At 46.1% G+C, this 22,825-nt stretch overlaps 1 protein-coding gene across 11 annotated transcripts in view; it reads left to right on the top strand.

Moving 5' to 3' along the window:
• Nucleotides 1–22,825, top strand: part of MTA1 (metastasis associated 1) — an 885,916-nt gene that overhangs the window by 563,079 nt on the left and 300,012 nt on the right. For all 11 annotated transcript variants that reach the window (XM_029598824.1, XM_029598817.1, XM_029598815.1 and 8 more), the window contains one exon: nucleotides 9,310–9,399. In XM_029598824.1, coding sequence (XP_029454684.1) covers nucleotides 9,310–9,399 — 90 coding nt within the window. The remainder of the gene's footprint in view (nucleotides 1–9,309; nucleotides 9,400–22,825) is intronic.

Here is a 22,825-nt window from a genome sequence, read left to right as displayed (position 1 = left end):
AAAGGTATACATCATGGTGTTCTTCACAGTCCCTTGATCCCTTTTCCTGTCCAATCCCGAGATTTTTGGACTATCTCTGGCATTTATCGGAATCCAGTCTAAAGACTTCCTCAATCAGAATGCATGTCAGTGCGGTAGCTGCCTTCCATAAAGGTGTCGGGGATGTTCCTATATCGGTACAACCCTCGTAACACGTTTTCTTAAAGGCTTGCTTCATATCAAGCCACCCTTACGGCCTCCAGCCCCTTCTTGGGACCTTAATCTGGTTCTTAGTCGGCTCATGAAACCTCCATTTGAGCCTCTTCACTCCTGTGCCTAAAATATCTCACATGGAAGGTGATTTTCCTTTTAGCTATCACTTCAGCTCGCAGGGTTAGTGAATTACAGGCCCTAGTTACCTATCCGCCTTACACTAAACTCCTGCAGGACCGGGCGGTACTCCGCACTCACCCTAAATTCTTACCTAAGGTAGTTTTGGAGTTTCACATTAATCAATCCATCATACTACCTACCTTCTTTCCCAGGCCCCATTCCAGTCCAGGAGAACAGGCTCTGCATACCCTTGACTGTAAACGGGCTCTAGCGTTCTACCTAGACCGTACAGTTGCCCACAGGAAGAGCACTCAGCTATTCGTCTCCTTCCATTCCAACAAATTAGGGCAACCTGTGGGTAAGCAGACTCTCTCCTCCTGGTTGGCGGACTGCATATCTTTTTGCTATCAGCAAGCAGGCATTCCTTTTCAAGACAGTGTTAAAGCACACTCGGTGAGGGCCATGGCGACTTCAGTAGCACACCTACGATCAGTGCCGCTTCCTGACATTTGCAGGACTGCCACCTGGAGCTCACTCCACACTTTCGCAGCCCACTATTGCTTGGACAAAGCCGGAAGACAGGATTCCATATTCGGCCAATCTGTCCTGCGTAACCTGTTTCCAATGTGACGTACCAACACCCTTCCGCCTGCCCGGTGGGGTTCCGGATACCCTCTACCAAATTCCACCCCAGTTGTTGTGTCTGTTGCACGCCATTGGGTACATTTGGTGCATGTTCAGACATCCTCAGCTCGGTACTCACCCATATGTGAGGACTACCATCCTGCTTGTCCTGTGAGAAAGCAAATGTTGCTTACCTGTAACAGGTGTTCTCACAGGACAGCAGGATGTTAGTCCTCATGAAACCCGCCCTCCGCCCCGCGGTGTTGGGTTCGTAACACTTTGTTGTTTTATTTTTTCGGCACTGCCTGTAGCTTTCAAATAAGATTGAAGGGGGACCCCTGCTGGCTGCAGGGTTAGTGCCATGCTGGGCATGCCCAGTAGGGGCCAGTCAAAGTTCTGGAAACTTTGATATAAGTTTTCCGTGATTGGGCTCCATCCTGATGATGTCACCCATATGTGAGGACTAACATCCTGCTGTCCTGTGATAACACCTGTTACAGGTAAGCAACATTTGCTAAATCTGCCGATTGCTAGTTTCATGGAGTGTTCCCTAGCCTTTGTAGTGTTTGAAAGGGTAAATAACTGTTCCCTATTTTCCCATTCCACCTCACTCTTGAATTTATAAATTTCATTCCTATCCCCTCTGTCATCTTTTCCAAGCTAAAGAGCCTTTATCTGTTTAGCCTTTCTCCTTAAGGGAGCTTTTCCATCCCCTTTATCATTTTTGTTCTCTGTACCTATTCTATGTCCATTATGTCTTTTTTGAAATGGGGTAATGAGAGCTGCACACAATGCTGCACCATGAATCTATACAAGGGCATTATGATATTCTGTTTTATTCTCTATTTCTTTATAAATAATTCTTAAAATTCTTCTTGCCTTTTTGACTGCCTCCTCATGCTGAGCCATAGATTTCAAGGTATTGTCCACAAAGGAGTTCAAGGTCCTTTTCCTGGGTAATGACTACTAACATGGAACCCAGTATCATGAACTTGTAGTTAGGATTATTTTTCCTTATGTGCATTTCTTTCTTGTCCACATTAAATTGCATTTGCCATTTAGAAGCTCCTGATCTGTCTAGGTCCTTCTGCAGTTCTTTACAATCCACTGCCATTTTAATGACTTAAAACAATTTTGTGTTACTGCATATTTGGTCACCTTGGTAGTTCCTTTCTCCAGATCATTTATGAATATGCTAAACAGCACAAGTCCCAATACAGATCCCTGGGAAATTCTAACAATCTTTCTCCATTTAGAAAACTGACCATTTAGTCCCACCCTCTGTTTACTGTCTTTTATGTAGTTACCAATCTACAATAGGACATTACCTTTCAATTTCCCGAGGAGTCCGTCATGAGGAACAGATGTCTTCTAAAAATCGAAATACACGATATCAACCAGCTCATCTTTGTCCACATGTTTTTTATACCCTCAAAAAAATCTAGTAAACTGACTGCCTTTTACAAAACTTATGTTGGTTCTCCCATTAAATCATTTCTATCTATGTGGTCATTAATTTTTGTTTTTAAGACTAGCTTCAACTATTTTGCCCAACAGAGATGTCAGGCTCTCACTGGGCTATAATTTCCAGGATAACCCCAGGGCCCTTTTGAAAAATTGGTGTCACATTAGTCACCCTCCAATCTTCTGCTACTGAAGAATTACCAGAAACAGGTCTGCAGTTTCATTTTGTAGTTCATTTAGAACTCTGAGGTGAATATAATATAATCCCAGCGATTAGTTATTTTAAATCTGTCAATTTGAGTTATTACATCCTCCAGTTTCACAGTGATTCCATTTAATTGCTCAGAGCCATCACCATAAAAAAATGTATGGGTATGATCCCAACATCCTCCTCAGTAAGGACAGACAAAGAATATATTTAGTTTTTGTGCTATTTCCTTGTTCTCCCTGAGCACCCCTTTTACCATTCAGTTATCTAGTACCCCAAGTGACTCCAACATAAGGCTTTTTGCTTTGAATCTACTTGAAAAAGTTATTACTCGTTTTTACCTCTTTGGCAAACTTCTTTTCAAATTCTCTCTTAACCTGCTTAATTACTTTATTTTTTACATCTAACTTGCCAATGCTCTCGACCCTATTTTCCTCATTTAAGTCTGCTTTCCAGTTTTTGAATGATGCCCTTTTGGCTTTAATTGCCTCTTTCACTTCACTATTAAACCACATCAGCAGTCATTTGGTTTTCTTTCAACCTTTTTTAATGCATTTTTGTCTGGGCCTTAATGATGGTAATTTTAAACAGTGTTCAGATCTCCTGCAAGTTTTTAACTTTGTGCATTGTGCCTTTCAGTTTTTTTCTAATACATTTCCTCATATTGTTGTAATCTCCCTTCTTATAGTTAGTTATTGAGTAGTTTTCCTTAGTATTTGCCCTCCAATGATTGTCAAATTTTATTACATTATGTTCACAGTTGCCAAGCAGATCCAACACGTTTATCTCTTACACCAAGTCCAGCGTTCCACTAAGAACAAGATCCAATATACTGTAGTTTAATTCCCCCTGTCATTGATTCCATGACCAATTGCTGCATTAAGCAGTCATTGGTGGAATCGAGGAACTTTAGCACTCTTACATGTCCTAATGTGATATTTACCCCACAATACTCGGGAAGAAGTCTCCCATTATTACTATGTTGCCCATTTTACTAGCCAGTCTAATCTCTGTTAGCATTTTGCAGTCTGTTTCCTCATCCTGGCCAAATGGGCAGTAATATACTGTATGTCCACTACTATACTCTTCACTTTTTAGCCATGGAATATCTGTCCATAAGGATTCCAAAACACAGTTTGTCTCCTGCAAAACTTTTATCCTGCTAGGCTCAGTCATTCCCTGTAAGTACCTAGATTAGTCAAGACTCCTGGGTTTTGCCTCCCTTCCAGCAGATGGAGACAGAGAAATTTTCTTAAGCACTGCCTCATAACCCGGTGTGCCACCTGCTGCTGCTCAGTATTTCTCTGTCTCCAGCAAATGGAGGTAGTGCAAAATCTGTGGTTCTGACCCAAGTTTTTCTCAAAAAAAAAAAAAAGAGCCACTAGTTTCCCAGAGAGTAGTTAGGTCCTGGTGGGACCATCCTCCCTGGTTGGTGAGCAAGGGTTGGGAACACAAAATTTGCTCTTTGGATGCCGGGAGTGACAACTGGTGGCCAGTTCCCTCCCCCTTCAGGGAGGGTTTCCTGCAGCCTCTGCCATTTCTTCAGGAAAGTATTATTTTTTTCTTTTTCTGCTTTACTCTCTGTTTTCTTTTGGAGTGCTTTCTTGTTTTTGTGATAAAGTAAAAAAAAAACAAAACAAAAAACAGTCAGAGGACAGGCAGTGGCTGTTAGATCAGCAGAGAGGGCTGCTTGTCAGGTGACGGGACCGAGCAAGATCCACCTGTTCGGCGGTGAGTGTGCTGGACCTTTCTTCTCCCTCTGTCCCCACTGTTGTCGGCATCTGCTACGAGGCCCAAGAACAGCAGCATGCTTCACACGAGCCATTGCTTGCGCTGCGGGGACCAGCTCTCCAGCCATGCATCGTCTGATTACTGCGTCTGTTGCCTCCCCAGAGGGGAGGGTTCGCCGAGTGACTCCGCAGTGGCATTTTCAAAGCAGTGCAGCTTCGGGAGGGTGATCGCTGCCTCGAACTGTCAGACCAACCTGTTCCCTCTCAGCGTGGGAACGGTGGCCATTTTGGAGACCTTTTGTGCGGCGGAGGACAGGGCAGTAGGAGGAGGGGATCTCCCCTCGGCACTCTCTCCTGCTGATTTTAGCCCCGGGGGGCCATGGGGGTCCGCTCCAGAGGGCTCCCCGATTCCCCAGAAGTGGATTTTGGGGATCCAGCTGCTTTTCTCCAGAACTTATTCTCTTGATACACCAGGCCTTTCTTGCCAGTGGTGCTCAAAAGAAGGGGTCTCTTGCAAATAATAATCCTGATGGTCCACCTGGGAAAGTGCCCAGAAAGGGCAGCTACTATGATTCGGAGGGTTCAAACCCCCGTGGTGTGGGGGGTAGCCTGAGATTTCTCCTCAGATGAGTCTGAATAGGGGGAGGGGGCCTGGTGATCCCCCTCTGCCCTCTGATAGTCTGGACCACGGTGACAAGCCTGGCCAGTAACCCTCCATGGAGGGTGATGACCCTAAGGTGGTCCATTTATTCCACAGTGAGGAATTGGCTCCTCTAATTCCGCCCATCCTGGCGGAGTTAGACATTGAGGATTCTCCGGTTGAGCTAAGCCCGGACAAGGTTGATCCAGTCTTGGCGGATCTGCGAGGCCCTGCGCAAACCTTTCCCTTTCATGCGATGGTACAATAGCTGATGCTCCGAGAGTGGAATACTCCTGAGACAGGGATGAAGGTCAGCAGAGCCATGGCCAAACTGTACCCTTTGCCTGAGGACACCTTGGAGCTATTAAAAGTTCTGAAAGTGGACGCATCTGTTTCAGTGGTCACGAAGCGGACAACCATTCCGGTTGCAGGAGCGGCAGCCTTGAAGGATCTTCAGGATTGCAAGCTGGAGAGTCACCTCAAGAAGATTTTGGAAGTTTCTGCCTTAGGCATTCGGGCTGCAGTTTGTAGTAGCTACATGCTCCAGGCGAGCCTCCAATGGGAGCTACAGTTACAAAATGCCAAGGAGCTGGCGTCCCAGGAGGCAAAGCAGGCAGAACGTCTAGAAGCGGCAATGTCTTATGGAGCTGATGCCCTGTAAGATTTTCTTCGCTCATCTTCGCAAACAATGGTGTCTGCAGTCTCAGCTAGGAGATTCTTGTGACTGCGTAATTGAGCTGCAGATGTTTCTTCAAAGGCTCAGCTCGGATTACTTCTCTTCAAGGGCAAGCTGCTTTTTGGGGAGGACCTGGAACAAATAATAAAGCAGCTTGGAGATAAGATTCATAAGCTCCCAGAAGATAAGCCGAAAGAGCAGAAAGCTTTCTTGCCAGCTCGTTCTCGTTTTCGTGGCCAAAGGCATTTTAGGCACAGCAGAGCTCCGGGTGCAGGCCAGAGACAAGCCTCAGGGAGGTTTCAGTCTTGGTCTCAATCCTTCTGTGGACGGCGAGCAAACCGGGATGGCTCCAGACAGGGGCCCAGCAGGGCCAAGTCCTCCCAGTGAGATGTGGCTGGCCCATTCCTCGGATCCAGTCATCAGGGGTCAGCTGACTCTTTTTTTACGAGGAGTGGCTCAAGATCACGTCGGACCGCTGGGTTCTCAGCGTGATAGAATTAGAATTTGCTCATCCACTCCAAAACCTGTTTCTGGTGTCCCTTGCGGGTCCTCAGAAAAAAAGTTGGTCATTAGCAAGACCATTCAATGACTCAGAAATCTGGGAGCCATTGTTCCCGTTCCTCATGCAAAGCAATCGACGGGACGTTATTCCATTTACTTCATTGTTCCGAAGAATGAAGGAACTTTTAGTCTCATTCTGGATTTTAAAAAGGTGAACGTGGCTCTCAAGGTGCCCTGTTTTTCAGATGGAGACGCTTCATTGCCAGCGGTATGGAAGGGTGAGTTCTTGGCATCCCTGAATTTGATGGAAGCTTATCTCCTCATCAGGATCTGCCGGGACCATCAGAGATTCCTCTGGTTCATGATTCTGGGACAGCATTTCCAGTTTTGCGCTCTTCGATTTGGTCTTGCCACAGCCCCACGGACTTTCACCAAGGTAATGGTGTTGGTAGCAGTGGCCCTGAGGAAAGAGGGCATTCTGGTGCCATCCCTACCTGAACGATTGGCTTATCCGAGCAAAATTGGCAGACCTGTGCTCACAGGCAGTGCAAGTGGTGTTTTGCCGCCTAAGGTCCTGGGCTGGGTGGTGAACCTGGCCAAGAATCATCTTGTGCCTTCCCAGGTCCTGGAAATTTTGGGCACCCGTTTCAATACATGTGTGGGCAAAGTCTTCCTCTCAGAGGGGTGGATTCTCAAGTTGCATGCCCAAGTCCGGAATCTGTTACGAACCACAGTGCCCAGGGACTAGGATTACTTGCAGGTTCTTGGTTCCATGGCATCAACTTTAGAGCTGGTCACTTGGGTGTTTGCGCATATGAGACCTCTGCAGACTGCATTGCTGTCCTGATGGAACCTTCTGTCGGAGCAATTCCAACTTCCGTTCCCACTTACAGACATTGCCAGGTCCAGTCTTTCGTGGTGCCTTGGCCAGGACCATTTGGAGCGCGAGGTGGATCTGAAGATACCCCAGTGGATGGAGATAACGACTGATGCCAGCCTCTCCGGCTGGGGAGCTGTATGTCAGACTCAATCAGTACAGTGCCATTGGTCTCTGGAGGATGCGTGCTAGTCAATCAATCACCTCGAGTCAAGGGCAATTAGGCTGGCTCTGGAGAGCTTTTTTCCCCTCCTGCACAACAAGGCAGTCAGAGTCTTGTTAGACAATGCAACAACAGTGGCCTATATCAACCGTCAGGCAGCAGGAGTTGTCCTGTTGCTCTTGAAGTGGAGATGCTGTCCTGGGTGGAGTGGCATCTGGCGATGTTGGCAGAGTCACACATAGCGGGATCGATCAACGTACAAGCGGATTTCCTCAGCCGCCAACAGCTAGAGTGAGTAGGAGCTATTGGAAGCTGTCCTGGACCTGATATCTCACAGGTGGGGCAAACCTCATGTAGACCTGATGGCAGTCGCAGAAGAGATTACAGAGCGGAAGGTGTCGACGCACTTGTGGTCCCTTGGCCATGCGACATTCTCCTTCACGTATTTCCTCTTTAGCCGCTAGTGGGCAAGATAATCAGGAGGATAGAAGGTCACCTGGGACAAGTGATTCTCGTAGTTCCAGAGTGGCCGCACCGCCCTTGGTTTGCAGACCTCGTCAATCTGGCCTTGGATGAGCCCCTGCAACTGAGTCATCCTCCAAATCTCCTTCGTCAAGGCCCTAAAATTTTTAGATCAGGCGAATCGCTTTTGTCTAGCGGACTGTCTTTTGAAAGGCAGCAGTTGAGGAAGAAAGGCTATCTGGAGGAGATTATTTCTACCCTGCTTCGGGCGCGTATAACTTCTACGTCCCTGGCATGTGTTCAAGTCTGGAAGATCTTTGAGTCCTGGTGCAAACCTCAAGACGTTGATCCTCGCAGAGCTTCGGTGTCTCTGGTTCTTTCTTTTCTGCAGAAGGTCCTTGAAAAAGGATTAACTTTTACTTCCCTTAAAGTTTAGGTCTCCGCTCTAGGATATCTGAGGGGCCAGATCCACGGTTCTCCTCTTGCGGCCCATCCTGATGTATGTTTTCTCCGGGGAGTGAAACATTTATGCCTGCCAGTTTGTAGGGTGTGTCCCTCCTAGTACCTGAATTTGGTTCTCCGAGGGTTGTGTGAAGCACCTTTTGAACCACTCAGGAAGGCCTCATTGAAGGATATCACATTGACGGTGTTTTTTTGTTTTTTTCTTGTGGTGATTTGTTCAGCCAGGAGAGTGTCCGAACTTCAGGCATTATCTTGCAGGGAACTCTTTCTCTGAATTTTGGATTCTGGAATTTCGCTAAGGACAGTCCTCTCCTTTTTGCCGAAGGTGGTCTCCGCCTTTCACCTGAATCAGTCCGTGGAGCTTCCGTCCTTTACGGATGTGGAACTGAGGGATCCTCATGCGAGAGAACTGAGATGCCTAGATGTCAGAAGAGCCTTGGGAAGTTACCAATAGTTTCCGTTTATCGGATCACCTTTTTGTCTTGTGGCATGGCGCAAAGAAGGGACAGAAGGCTTTTAAAGCTACTATTGCTCGTTGGTTGAAAGACACTATTGCATCTGCATATATCTGGTGTGGTCACCCAGTCCCAGAAGGACTAAGGGCTCATTCTGCACACCAGCTGATTTCCCCACAGCCTTTTCTGAAGAATGGCATAGGCTTTTTTTTTTTTCTCTGAGGTTTTCTTGTTTTGATTCTATGTTTTTTTTCTCATTCTTTGCTTGTTCTGGGGGATAGAGTTAGGTTAGTCCATAAGAAGATTGTTCATGTTCTCTAAGTTGGTTCTGCTTTGAGTTCTGATAAATACTGAGGAGTAGCAGGTGGCACACCGGGTTAAGGCAATACCTGTGAAACTTTGTCTCCATCTGCTGGAAGAGTCTCAAAACCCAGGACTGATCTGTGGTACTACAGGAACAAAAAGTAGCAAGTAAGAACCAGTTTTCCTTTTTTTATTTATTTTTTTTTATTGCCATAACTAATCAGACTGATGGCACTTAACACTTGCATGATATGATTGCTCCTGAAGAATAAAAGTAAAATAAAGATATGGTTAAGCATATTAGAAGTGTACATTTTCAAATATGTAAAGTTAATTTGTCAAAATATAGCTGATTTATAAATGTATGAGTAGGAAGCAACTTTTCTAGTATTTTTATATTATCCATAACAAAATAATTTTTTTTCTGAATAGGTACAACACGATTACCAGAAGCAGCAAAGAGTCCTTTGATATTAAAACAAGTTGTTCGAAAGCCTTTAGAAGCAGTACTCCGATATCTAGGTAAAATAGATATATACTGATAAATATTCCCTAGCTATATTTTCTTTGTTTTTCACTTATAAATTTGATTTCTCCTTTTTTACTTTATCTTGAATCTTGTTTCATTAAGAACAAAGCTTTAACTAAGTTTTATTTATTTGTCACAAATCTACCAAACACGTCAGATATCTCTCACGCAACATGTGGGTTTTTTTTATATTTGGGTCTTTTTCTATGTTTGATTTCTGTTCATCGGGTTATTACAAGCTTTGTTGTAAAAATATGAAGAAGACTCGATCAAATGTATACATTCTACAAATTTAGGGCCTAATTTACTAAGGCTTTTCTCACAGGACAAGCAGGATGGTAGTCCTCACATATGGGTGACATCATCAGGATGGAGCCCAATCACGGAAAACTTCTGTCAAAGTTTCCAGAACTTTGACTGGCCCCTACTGGCACCAACCCTGCAGCCAGCAGGGGTCCCCCTTCAGTCTTCTTTTTTCCACGCAGCAGTAGCCTCACGGTTTAGGAGCTCTGAAGAGATTCCTGACAGGAATGTTCCTCACGGAGTTAATTAAACTTAAATTGCCCCACAGGGGTCCCTCCTCTAACTTTTCTCAGGCCGCGGTACTCCGGTAAGTTTTTACCCGTTTTCTGTCGATTACCGTCGAGTTTGGCCCTCGCGGCCTACTGGCCGTCAACCGTACTGCGGCTCGATTTTTTTCTATGGCCATGTCGTCGGGGTTTCGTCGGTGCCCAGACTGTACTTGTACCATGTCTATCACAGACCCTCATGGAGTCTGTGTAATGTGTTTAGGCCATGAACATGATGTCCTGACTTGCACCAAATGTGCCCTCATGACACCAAAAGGTCGCAAAGCAAGAATGGAGAAGATGGGACTCCTCTTCCGTGCTCGCACCCCGACACCGTCCATTGCATCGACATCATCGGAACCGGTACCGTCGAAGTCGCACCAGCATCGACCTCCATCCGGTGACCGTCCGCCATCGACGTCTTCACGGCCATCGACTCCAGTTACTCCCCCTCAAGATCGAGGGGATCGTAGGGAGAAATATCGGCATTGTAAGTCTCGGACCGTCGAGGGAGCGAAATCATCAACCTCGCCACCGTCCGAGCCACCATCGAAGAAGCCCGTCCAGAAATGGCATCGACCATTCCTGCGACCGGGGCATTGAGGCCACTCTCACCCGATCGGAGTATGGGAGTTGCAATTCTGCCTGTAAAGGTGGTCCCTCCGACTGTGCCTCAGCTTCCCTCTTCCGTCACAGAGCCGGGGCTGCTTGCTCCAGGTCTCCGGGAAGAACTGGACCGGCTGGTCCAGGAGGCCATCGACAAGGCGATGCAACGGCTCCAGGTTCCACCGGCACCGAGAGTGGAACCGGTCACCGACCCGATGACAGCAGCGCTGGCACCGCTGCTAACCCAGATGGAGGCGCTCATGACCGCCCTTCCACCGGTGATTCCCGGGTCTCCGATGGCTCTGGTGCGCTCCCCGTTGACAGCTTCATCAGGAGGAGAAACACCGTTCCGCATTCCTCCTTCGGGAGTATTGCTTCAGCCATCGATGCCATGTCGTCCCTCGACACTGATTCATTCATCGGGAGCGATACGCACATCGGCACCATGGATACTTCAATACCGGCACCGATGCCTTCTAGGCCGTCCACGGTGCCCCCGGCAATTCCTTCAATTTTCTCGGAGCCTCAACCGGGGCCTTCGGGTATCCAACCCCCTTCTCGTCCTACAGGTCAGTCTGCTGATCCTTATGACACCTGGGGTGATGATACTTCCACAGACACCGATGACTTACCTTCATCTCCCTCTCCTACTGAAAGTAGAAAGCGTTCTCCTCCAGAGGACCTTTCTTTCATTAATTTTGTGAAGGAAATGTCTGAGTTGGTCCCTTTTCATCTTCAGACGGAGCAGGATGATAGGCACCAGATGATGGAGCTCATCCAATTCCTGGATGCCCCTAAAGTGATCACTTCTATTCCTGTTCATCAAGTTCTTCTTGACCTCCTCAAAAAGAATTGGGAAAACCCAGGATCCATAGCCCCAGTCCACAGAAAAGCTGACACTACCTATTTAGTACAGTCAGCCCTCGGCTTTCAAAAATCTCAGCTCGACCACCACTCAGTTGTGGTGGAATCTGCTCAAAAGAAAGCAAAAAGGATGAAGCCTCACTCATCTACCCCTCCTGTTAAGGAACACAAGTTCCTAGACAATATTGGTCGACGAGTGTTCCAAGGGGCCATGCTCATCTCCAGAATTGCTGCTTACCAGCTGTATATGACCCAATACAATAGGATCATTTTCAAGCAGATACAGGACTTCTCTGAAACCCTGCCTGAACAATTCCAACAATGGCTTCAAATCCTTGTCAACAAGGGGTTTGAAGCAGGAAAGCATGAGATAAGAACAGCTTACGATATCTTCGACATTTCTACTAGAGTGTCTGCAGCTGCCATTTTGGCAAGACGATGGGCCTGGCTCAAATCTTCTGACTTTCGGCCAGAAGTACAAGACAGGCTATCTGACCTACCATGTGTAGGAGACAATCTGTTCGGTGAACAGATCCAGCAAATAGTGGCTGAATTAAAGGACCATCATGAGACCCTTAAACAGCTCTCATCGATACCTTCCGACTTCCCCTCAAGACAGCCCTTTAGGAAGGACTCTAAGAAGTCATTCTTCCATCCAAGGAAGTACTATCCTCCACCATCAAGGTCCCGAACTACGAGGCCTTCTCAAAAACCTCAGCCTCGCCAGGCCCAAAAGCAAAAGCCTCAAGCAGTTCCCCAGCCGGGGCCTGCTTCAGGTTTTTGACTTTCACTTGGAGAGCAGCAGCCTGATTCCTCTGCTAAGCATACCAGTGGGAGGTCGATTGTGCCACTTTCACGGCATGTGGCAATCAATCACAATCGACTAATGGGTGCTAGTAATCATTGAACATATGAACATAAGAACATAAGATGGCACAGGGCTACCACCTAAACTTTCTTGCTCTTCCACCGGACTCACCACCTCTGCAAACATGGAGAGTATCCGACCATTCTGTCCTTCTGGAGCAGGAGGTTTCCCTTCTTCTCCAGTTAAGAGCAATAGAACCCATCCCACTCTAGCAGCAAGGCATAGGGTTCTATTCCCGGTACTTTTTGATCCCCAAAAAATCCGGGGGAGTTTGTCCAATTCTGAACCTAGGTGCTGTCAACAAGTACCTACAGCGAGAAAAGTTCAAGATGGTAATCTTGGGCTCGCTTCTACCTCTTCTGCAAAGAGGAGACTGGCTCTGCACTCTGGACCTTCAAGACGCATACACACACATTGCGATAACTCCAGCTCATCGCAAGTACCTCAGGTTTTTAGTAGGCCCAAAGCACTATCAATACCGCGTGCTTCCGTTCGGCCTAGCTTCGGCACCATGAGTCTTTACCAAATGTCTCGTGGTTGTCGCAGCTTTTCTCAGGAAAGAAGGTGTTCACGTCTACCCCTATCTGGACGACTGGTTAATCAAGGCTCCAACCCAGCAAGCCGCTCGGTCGTCCTCAATTTGACCCTACGAACTAATCTCTCTAGGATTTCTTCTCAATTACGAAAAATCCTATTTAGTCCCATCTCAAATCTTGTCGTTCATTGGGGCAGACTTGGACACCTTGCAGGCAAAAGCCTTTCTCCCTCAACAACGAGCGCTAACCCTCGTGTCTCTCGCTCACCAGTTGCAGTCTCAGCATACAGCAACAGCTCGCCAATTCCTCGACCTATTAGGACACATGGCGTCCTCAGTCCATGTCACACCAATGGCCCGCCTGGCCATGAGCCTCATGCATTGGACTCTGAGGTCTCAATGGATTCAAGCTGTTCAGCCTCTGTCGACCATTGTCCACATCACCGACTCACTCAGTCTGTCTCTTGCCTGGTGGATAAATCACAACAATCTCCTCCAGGGTCTGCCCTTTCAAGTACCAGATCCTCAACTCATTCTCACCACCGACGCTTCCAACCTCAGGTGGGGAGCCCATGTGGACAATCTACAGACACAAGGGTCTTGGACTCCAGGGGAAGCCAAAAATCAAATAAACTTCCTAGAACTTCGAGCAATGCAATATGCTCTCAGGGCTTTTCAGGAACGCCTGTCAAATCACTTCATCCTGATTCAGACGGACAACCAGGTGGCCATGTGGTACATCAACAAGCAGGAAGGCACATGCTCCTTCCTTCTGTGTCAGGAAGCTGCGCAGATTTGGTCAGAAGCGCTCTCCCACTTGATGTACCTCAGGGCCACCTACTTGCCGGGAGTGGACAATGTCTTGGCAGACAAACTGAGTCGTGTCTTCCATCCACACGAGTGGTCTCTCAACCCCTCAGTAGCGACCTCAATCTTTCGCCAATGGGGATACCCCCAGACACACCTCTTTGCGTCCCCTCAGAACCACAAAGTGGACAACTACTGCTCCCTCATTCTGAGCGAGCGCTCTCAGCCCAGAGATGCATTCTCCCTCTCGTGGGCAACCGGTCTGCTCTATGCATTCTCTCCACTTCCTCTTCTTTCGAAGACTCTCATGAAGCTACGTCAGGACAAGGGAACCACTTGGCGTGGCACCTCACTGGCCACGCCAAGTGTGGTTTCCTATACTCCAGGATCTCTCCATCCTCAGGCACATTCCCTTGGGAATGGACCCGCATCTGATCACTCAAAACGACGGATGACTACGCCATCCCAATCTTCAGGCATTGTCCCTGACGGCATGGATGTTGAAAGGTTAATCCTTCAACCACTTAACCTTTCAGATTCGGTTTCTCGTGTCCTGATTGCTTCGTGAAAACCTTCCACAAGAAAATCTTATTCCTATAAATGGAAAAGGTACACATCATGGTGCACTTTGCAGTCCCTTGATCCCTTTTCCTATCCAATCCCAGGGTTTTTGGACTATCTCTGGCATTTGTCAGAGTCAGTTTTAAAGACCTCTTCAATCAGAATGCATGTAGGTGCGGTAGCCGCCTTCCATAAACGTTTCGGGGATGATGCTATATCAGTACAACCCCTCGTAACACGCTTTTTAAAGGGCTTGCTCCATATCAAGCCACCTTTACGTCCTCCGGCCCCTTCTCTGGACCTTAATCTAGTTCTTGGTTGGCTCATGAAACCACCATTCAAGCCTCTTCACTCCTGTGACTTAAAATATCTCACATGGAAAGTGATTTTCCTTTTAGCTATCACTTCAGCTCGCAGGGTTAGTGAGTTACAGGCCCTAGTTACCTATCCACCTTACACTAAACTCCTGCAGGACCGGGTGGTACTCCGCATTCACCCTAAATTTTTGCCCAAGGTAGTTTCTGAGTTTCACATTAATCAATCCATCATATTACCTACCTTCTTTCCCAGGCCCCATTCCAATCCAGGGGAACAGGCTCTGCATACCCTTGACTGTAAACGGGCTCTAGCGTTCTACCTAGACCGTACAGTTGCCCACAGGAAGAGTACTCAGTTATTCGTTTCTTTCCATCCCAATAAATTAGGGCAACCTGTGGGTAAGCAGACTCTCTTCTCCTGGTTGGCGGACTGCATATCTCTTTGCTATCAACAAGCAGGCATTCCTTTTCAAGACCGTGTCAAAGCACACTCTGTGAGGGCCATGGCGACTTCAGTAGCACACCTACGATCGGTGCCGCTTCCTGACATTTGCAGGGCTGCCACCTGGAGTTCTCTCCACACTTTCGCAGCCCACTATTGCTTGGACAAAGCCGGAAGACAAGATTCCATCTTCGGCCAGTCTGTCCTGCGTAACTTATTTCCAACGTGACGTACCTACACCCTTCCGCCTGCTCGGTGGGGTTCAGGATGCCCTCTACCAAATTCCACCCCAGTTGTTGTGCCTGTTGCACACCTTTGGGTACATTTTGGTGCATATTCGGACATCCTCAGCTCGGTACTCACCCATATGTGAGGACTACCATCCTGCTTGTCCTGTGAGAAAGCAAATGTTGCTTACCTGTAACAGGTGTTCTCACAGGACAGCAGGATGTTAGTCCTCACGAAACCCGCCCGCCGCCCCACGGTGTTGAGTTCGTAACGTTTTGTTATTTTATTTTTCGGCACTGCCTGTAGCTTTCAAATAAGACTGAAGGGGGACCCCTGCTGGCTGCAGGGTTGGTGCCATGCTGGGCATGCCCAGTAGGGGCCAGTCAAAGTTCTGGAAACTTTGACAGAAGTTTTCCGTGATTGGGCTCCATCCTGATGATGTCACCCATATGTGAGGACTAACATCCTGCTGTCCTGTGAGAACACCTGTTACAGGTAAGCAACATTTGCTTTCTCCCATTCTGTGTCTATGGGAAAAATGCTTAGTAAATGAGGCCCCTAATTTGTAAAGAGAAATGAATGAAGTGAGTGGGAAAGGAAAGGAAAGTTTTCAAACAATTTATGCAGGTAAATATTTAATACAAGTAAATTGGCTTTTGAAAATTGCCCTGCCTCAGAATGGCTAAAATTATGCATAGTGTTCTACAATGAAAGATAATGTATGTAGATTGTGTTTTCAAGTCTATTCATGTTGTTTTCTGTAGAAAATATATCCACTCAAAAAGCAGATGCAAAAATCTGAGGGCACTTTGAACAGCAAATTTTAGAGTGAAAGCATACTCATTCTTTCACTTTGAAAACTGGACCATAGTTCACAGGTTATGGTATTGTCCCAAAAGAAAAGTGGCCCCAAAAAGACTAAGGTGTTCTCACTTACACACATTTGGTCATCTCAACTACTTATATATATGCAGATGTGCATGACTTTGTAGGTTGCTAATGCCAAACATAAAAATAAATCATATGTATATCATACCCTGTGTTTCCATTCACTTCCTCCTCTACTCCAACACACTGTCTATAGTGCTACTCCACTTCAATGACATGCTCTGCCACCTCTCCCCCTGTTGGTATCTCCCAGGACATGTTTACCCCCTTCTCCTCTACCACATCCAACCACCACATCTTTATCTCACCAATCCAGCCCAGAAATATGGGTTTTTCTCCCCTACCAACAAGTGGAGACAGAGAGCAACTGTTTTCCTGAGATCACCTTGTATAGGGTATGTGCCACCTGCAGCTCCTCTGTATTCTGTCTTCAGTAGATGGCACAGGTGCAAGCCTTGGAGGCAGTTTGTTTGTGGGAGGATTGTTTCTTTGGATAGTCTCCTGGTACAGTCAGAATGAGGTGGGGGGGAGGGGGGAGGTCAGTGGCCCTTGGCTAGTTTAGTCCTCTGCTGTAAAGATGGGAGACTGATAGCCAGAAAGGGCCGCCTCCCTCTCCCTCCTCCCTCTCCCTCCTCCCTATTCCAGTCTTCTCCATTTCCCCCAAGATCATGGTCTTCAGAAGCTGAAGAGAGGTGCCTTAAGGGAAGTGCTCTGTTGATGCCTAATTTTTGTTGTTTTTTTGTAAGTAACTAACTATAAAGTTTATTTTTAAAAAAACTTTCTACAAAAGGTGTTCTCCAGCAGCTTATCTGGGACTCTGTGGTAGTCAAAGGGTGCTTTATCATTGTCTTGGCCAAGGAAGGCCTAAGAATTTGAGTGGGCAAGTTGCCTGTTCTTCCTTACATCATAGTAATGATGTTTCGTACTGAGCTCGAGAAGCATTGTTCAGAATGTTAAAGACATTGTTGTACTTCTGTTGCAGCAGGATTATGCTGTGATTGCATTGAAGAGGCAGAGCAGTGGACAGCCACAGTTGTAGGGGAACCCTCCCCCCTGTATAAAGTATACTGAAGGGAGGTTCTGCAGATGAGGGCCCAAGGTGAAACTTAGCCAAAAAGGCAGGCCTCCCTGGTGGGAGAGCGCCTGCAAGTGTGGTAGCAATTTTAAGTGGAAACTCTAAACAACGAGAGGCCTCCCTCAATCCTCTGGTCCTTTCTCCTGCAGAAGTGGATGCTATTAGTCTGTGGGAGGAAGAGGAAATGTTCCTTTTTTTGTTAAGAAATCCCTGGCTTAGTCCTTCTCTATGCCATTTTCTCTGGAGTTTTGGTCCTCATGATTTTGGGCTTTTTGCCTGAAGTAGAGATCACCTTTGAGGCTAAGAAGGGTTTTTTTCTGCAAGAGATCCCTATGTGCAGGCTCCTCCCAAAAAATCAGGTTGGAACAGGTGCTAGATGTGGACACAGGTTCAGAAGCCTTGGATTTGTAGTCTTTAAGGGATGTCCTGGGTGGACATGAGAATGGAGACAGTGACCCAGAAGGGAGAACCCCTGGAGAAGGGAGAGATCCTAGAAGCAGAGGGTGATGAATCCACAGATAGTGTACTTATTTAAAAGGAAAGAGTCACCTGCCTTTTTCACTTAGGCTTTGGCAAAGTTAGGTATCAGAGAGGAACACATGGAGCCTACCAAGGAGGGAGAGGTTCTGATTTTGGATGGGTTCCAGAAGCCAGCTAAGATTTTTTTCAGAGGGTGATAGACTGGTGATGGTGGAGTGGGATACTTTGGAGGCTGACTTAAAGGTGGGTCTAGAGACACACACCCCCTGACCATTGAGGATTTGAAATTACTAAGGTTTCCTAAGATGGATGCCCTGGTGTCTCCCATAACTAAGAAAACCAGTGGAGGGGAGGGGGGTATAGTGCTGAAGGATGGGCAGGATAGGAAAATAGAAGTCACTTGATGTCTCCATGCTTGCTCTGCAGGCAACTGTTTGCACTAGCTATATATCTAGGGCATGGCAGCTCCCCATAGGGCATATGAAGGAGGCAGTGACCCTAGGGAGGGTGGAGAAGCTGGATTTGCCTTTGTGGCAAACTTCTTTTATGATGTCATTCAGAGGAATGCCTGTGCCGGTATCCACCAGATTTTTCTTATAGCTTTGAAATTGGTTGGTGGACCCAGCTTCTAAGGTGCAGTTGAGTAAGTTACCCTTCCAAGGCAAGCTGCTCTTTTGAAAAGATCTTAAGAAATTGGTAAAACAGTTGGGTGAGACATTATCTCATAAATTGCTTGAGGATGTAATCTAAGGGGCTCAAAGAGGGGGGGTCCTAATAGATAAAAATGTAAGGAGGTGAGATGCAATCAACCAGGAAAGGGAACATCTGTTCAGAAAGGATGCTTCAGTAGCAAATCCCAGTCCCTTCATATTGGAAAGAGGGGGGCCTGAGAACATAGGTGCAAGCAGTGTAAGTGGTTCCAAGAGTTTTAAATGAAATTCAAGGGGTCCATTCTTGAATGCAGCAAATTGGGGATCGGTGATCCCAGTTTTAAGGGGAGTGGGCACAAATTACGATGGATCAATGGGTTCTTTCAGTCATTAAAAATCAATTATGTTTACAACTTGTCCAGAACTCAGCTTCTCACTTGATTACCACAACTAAATTCTATGAACATATATAATCAGTGCTCAAGGTCCTCCATTAGCTTCTGCTTGCTCAAATAATTGAATTTAAATTATTTCACTCACTGAATTCCTCATCACCATGCTCTTCCAAACTTGTCCAATCCTGTTAGTTTATAACAATCAGCACAGATTCTGCTGTCTTTCCAGCAGATGGCATCAGATTGGAAACAACTAAAAAAGAGCTTTCTCTTGTGTAGGTCCTGTAGGGGGAGTTAGGGTTTCTTTACCTCGCACCCCTGCAATTTTTTTTTTGTTTTTTTGGGATTGGGGGGGTTTTTTTTGGTTGTTTTTATTTTTACCAGCGATCCCACCTATCTATAGAGAATTTATCAAATTGTTTGAGCAAATCATTATTTCTGGGTTATATTGGGCACGATACTTCATATCAGGAAACAATCAATCAATTAGATTATTACTGACGCTTACATATTATCCAGTTTATCAGATTACAGAGTAAACGGTAGCATTACATCCCCTAGCATAGGCTTGCATACTAGAGCTATAAAGCCTGTCTTTCTGACCCACTGATAAGGATTACGATTAGAATTCTCAGTTTCTCACCAATGCAGTGGACTTCAGCGCAGTCTGCTCTCTCTGAAATGGTCTCCAGACTCTGCTGTGGCAGGATCTGCTCCCCTGGCAAGGTTGTCCATAGCTGATGAGGGCTTCACCTTATCACTGGCCAGAAACAGGGTGCGCTCAACTCCTCTACTCATTGATACCTCTGATGGGATCAGTCTCTCTCTCAGCCCAGGTGCTGGCAAGCACAGGCAGCACTCAGGTGGGTCATCATCGTCTTTTTGATGGGCAATTATCGCCCTTGAGTACTTGCTCCCTGCTGTTTTTAAGGGCTCTCCTATGCATAATTCAGCAGCTTCATGCATACTCAGGTGAAGAGAGCATTAAGGTTTTGATAGGCTGCTCTTTGTGCCCTTTTCGGAGTTTTCTTTCTTTAGGTTCAGAGAGGGGCCAGCATAACAACTGCCAGTTCACATCTGACAGTGAAATAAGACTTGCTCTGGGGATTGCCCATAAAAAAGGCCCTAGTGTTCTGGCTGCACATATTCACATAGCACCAATTGTCCTTAAGTTTTCTCTTGCCCTCACAGGGTGCCTTCCAGGCTGGCAAGAGCCTGTTAATCTGACAACTCCAAAGTCTCTCATCTCTGCATTTGACTGCAGATAGCCATATAGGCCAAGGTCCATTTTTTTCTGACTTCAGAAAATCCATCTTAGCTGCTTGTTCTGTTAGTAAGATTAGGGTTTCCCTGCAGTCCTATCCTACTTGTTACTTTGTTTTTTGGTCAGTTACAGATTATTGCATCTCTTGAAAAATATGTAAATCCTGTTGGTTCACCAAGGCCTTTGAATAATCTAGAGCTTCCATTTAATTGATGTTGAATGTAATTGTCTTGATTGTCAAATATTATGTTCATTTATGTACACCACCTTGTAGCCTATTCGGAGAGGCAGTTAATAAATTTGACAATAAATAAATGATAGTTAAGCATTAGAGTTTTCTCAGCAGAGATTTTCATGATATTCCCCGTATCATTCTTTCAAGAAGAAAGCGATAAGGTTGTTCTTAGAGGGGCTTCTTCACTTGGCAGCTGAGGTCCTCGTACCAGGCAAGGAATGGGACAGGGATTCCATTTACTTTGTGGTTTCCAAGAAGGAGGGCATCTTCAGGCCTATTTTGGACCTCAAGCAAGTAAACAAGGCTATGAAGGTGCCTCAATTTTACGTGAATACTCTGTGGTTGATTATAGTGATGGTAAGAAAGAGAGAGAGTCTTTCATCTCTGGATCTGTTGGAAGCATATTTACATTTTTACATTTGAAGGGCCCACTATAGGTTTCTCAGATTTGCATTTCTGGGAGTACATGTCCAGCTTTGTGCACTCCCATTTGGCTCGGCCATTGCCCCAAGAACATGTACCAAAGTTATGGCAGCCTTATAAAGGGGAATGAACTAGTTCACCCAGTCTTGACGTTTGGCTGAAGACAGCAAAGGAGTATCAACAATTGACTGCCAGAGTGATGCATCTATTGTAGAATCTGGGTTTAGTAGTAAATTTTGCCAAAAGCAACCTGAAGCTAGCTCCAGTCTTAAAATATTTAGAAGCTCATTTTGAATCTCAGCAGGGAAAAATATTTATGATGCAGGAAAGAATATCTGGTCTTATTTATTTATTATTTTTATATACTGACATATCACATCCGTTTACATTCAGGTACTGTAGGTATTTCCCTATCCCCAGAGGGCTTACAATCTAAGTTTTGTACCTGAGGCAATGGAGGGTAAAGTGACTTGCCCAAGGTTACAAGGAGTGACAGCGGGACTCGAACCTGGTCTCCTGGTTCATAGCCCACTGCTCTAACCACTAGGCTATTCCTCCTAATCAGTAATGTGTTGTGACTGAGACTGTCCCAGGTTGTGGGATTAACTCCAGGTCATGAAGTCCATGAGGTGACCTTTAGATCTCATGCTGTGCACCATTGCTCATATGTGTCCACTGATGTGTCTCTTTTCGTGTTGGAATGCTCACTTGCAGGACTAAGAGATAATATTGTCTCTTCTACCAGAAACTAGGAACACTCTGTCTTAGTGGCTCTCCATCTGAAACCTGTCCAGGAGAGTGGGCCTAGAGGTTCTAGATGGGATAGTGGTGATACCAGATACTAGTCTGTTAGGGGAAACATTGCCCAGGGGCACTGGAGTCTGATGGAGGTTTTGTGGTCAATCAGTTATTAAAGACATGGGCCATAAGGAGAGCCTTGCAGAAGTTTCTGCCAATGCTTGAAGGGAGAGCGGTAAGAATATTCTCTGACAGTGCCACAGCTGTTGCATATGTAAATTGTCAAGCGGGCACCAGAAGTCTTCCAGTATCCTTGGAACATAAGAAAATGCCATACTGGGTCAGACCAAGGGTCCATCAAGCCCAGCATCCTGTTTCCAACAGTGGCCATTGGAAGTAGATCTATTGTTCAGGTGGGCAGATATCCATCGGCCTCTCATATCGCAGTAGTGGAGAAAACATTGAAGCAAATTTCTTGAATCTCAATATCTTAGTCCCAGAAGAGTGAGAGCTAGAAGACTCAGCCTTTGTCTTGATAGTGCACAGCTGGGGAAAGCTGAACTTAGGTGTTATGACAGTAAAGAAAAATGCTAACCTCCCACAATGCTTCAGTAGAAGAAAGGAACCAGAATTCACATAGTTGGCTGTGCTTTCTCGGCCATAGTCACCTCAGGTTGTTCTTTGTGTTCCTGCTGTGGCCAATAATAGGAAGAGTTGCTCAAAGAATAGAGACACTTGGGGGCCAGGTGGTTCTAATAGGGCTAGATTGGCCCAGACATCCCTGGTATGTGGACCTCAAGAGGCTCAAAGTGGAAGAACCTCCGAGTTTAACTTGCATTCATGGTCTCTTATGGCAGGATCCAGTTTTCATAGAAGACTAGCTCTCTTTTTTCTTGTAGCCTGGATATTGAGAGGAAAAGTAGCCTGGATATTGAGAGGAAAAGGTTAAGGAATAGAAGATATTCTGAACAGGTACTTGTTACCTTGATTCAGGCTAGGAAGGAATCCACCCCTTTAGTTTATATACTGGTCTGGAAAGTCTTTGAGGCATGGACTTTAGAGGCTAAGACTTCATCTTTCAAATCATCCGTACCATTGATTCTGTCTATTTTGCACAAAAATCTTCAGAAGGATTTGGCATGGAATTCCTTCAAAGTACAGGTAGTGGTAACTACCTGCTGCAGAGGGAATGTGCAGAAGACCTCCTTAGCACCTGTCCTGGATGTATCTCATTTCTTGAAGGGGGCTTGGCATCTTCATCCTCTGCTTTGGAAGTTTGTCCCCTCTTATCTGTTTAGTTTTTCTGGCTTTGTAATAATCTCCAGTTGAGCCCATCAGGACAGCTTCTTTTAAGGATCTAAGTCTGAAGCCTGTATTCCTGGTGGCTATTTTTCGATGAGGTGCATTTTAGAGCTGCAAGCCTTGCCATTTAGGGATCCCTTCTTGAGATATTTAGAAGTTTTGTCAATTCACA

This window comes from Rhinatrema bivittatum, chromosome 4 (assembly GCF_901001135.1).
Source record: "Rhinatrema bivittatum chromosome 4, aRhiBiv1.1, whole genome shotgun sequence".
Classification (NCBI taxonomy): Eukaryota; Metazoa; Chordata; class Amphibia; order Gymnophiona; family Rhinatrematidae; genus Rhinatrema; species Rhinatrema bivittatum.
This window is presented reverse-complemented; position numbering and strand designations above follow the sequence as displayed.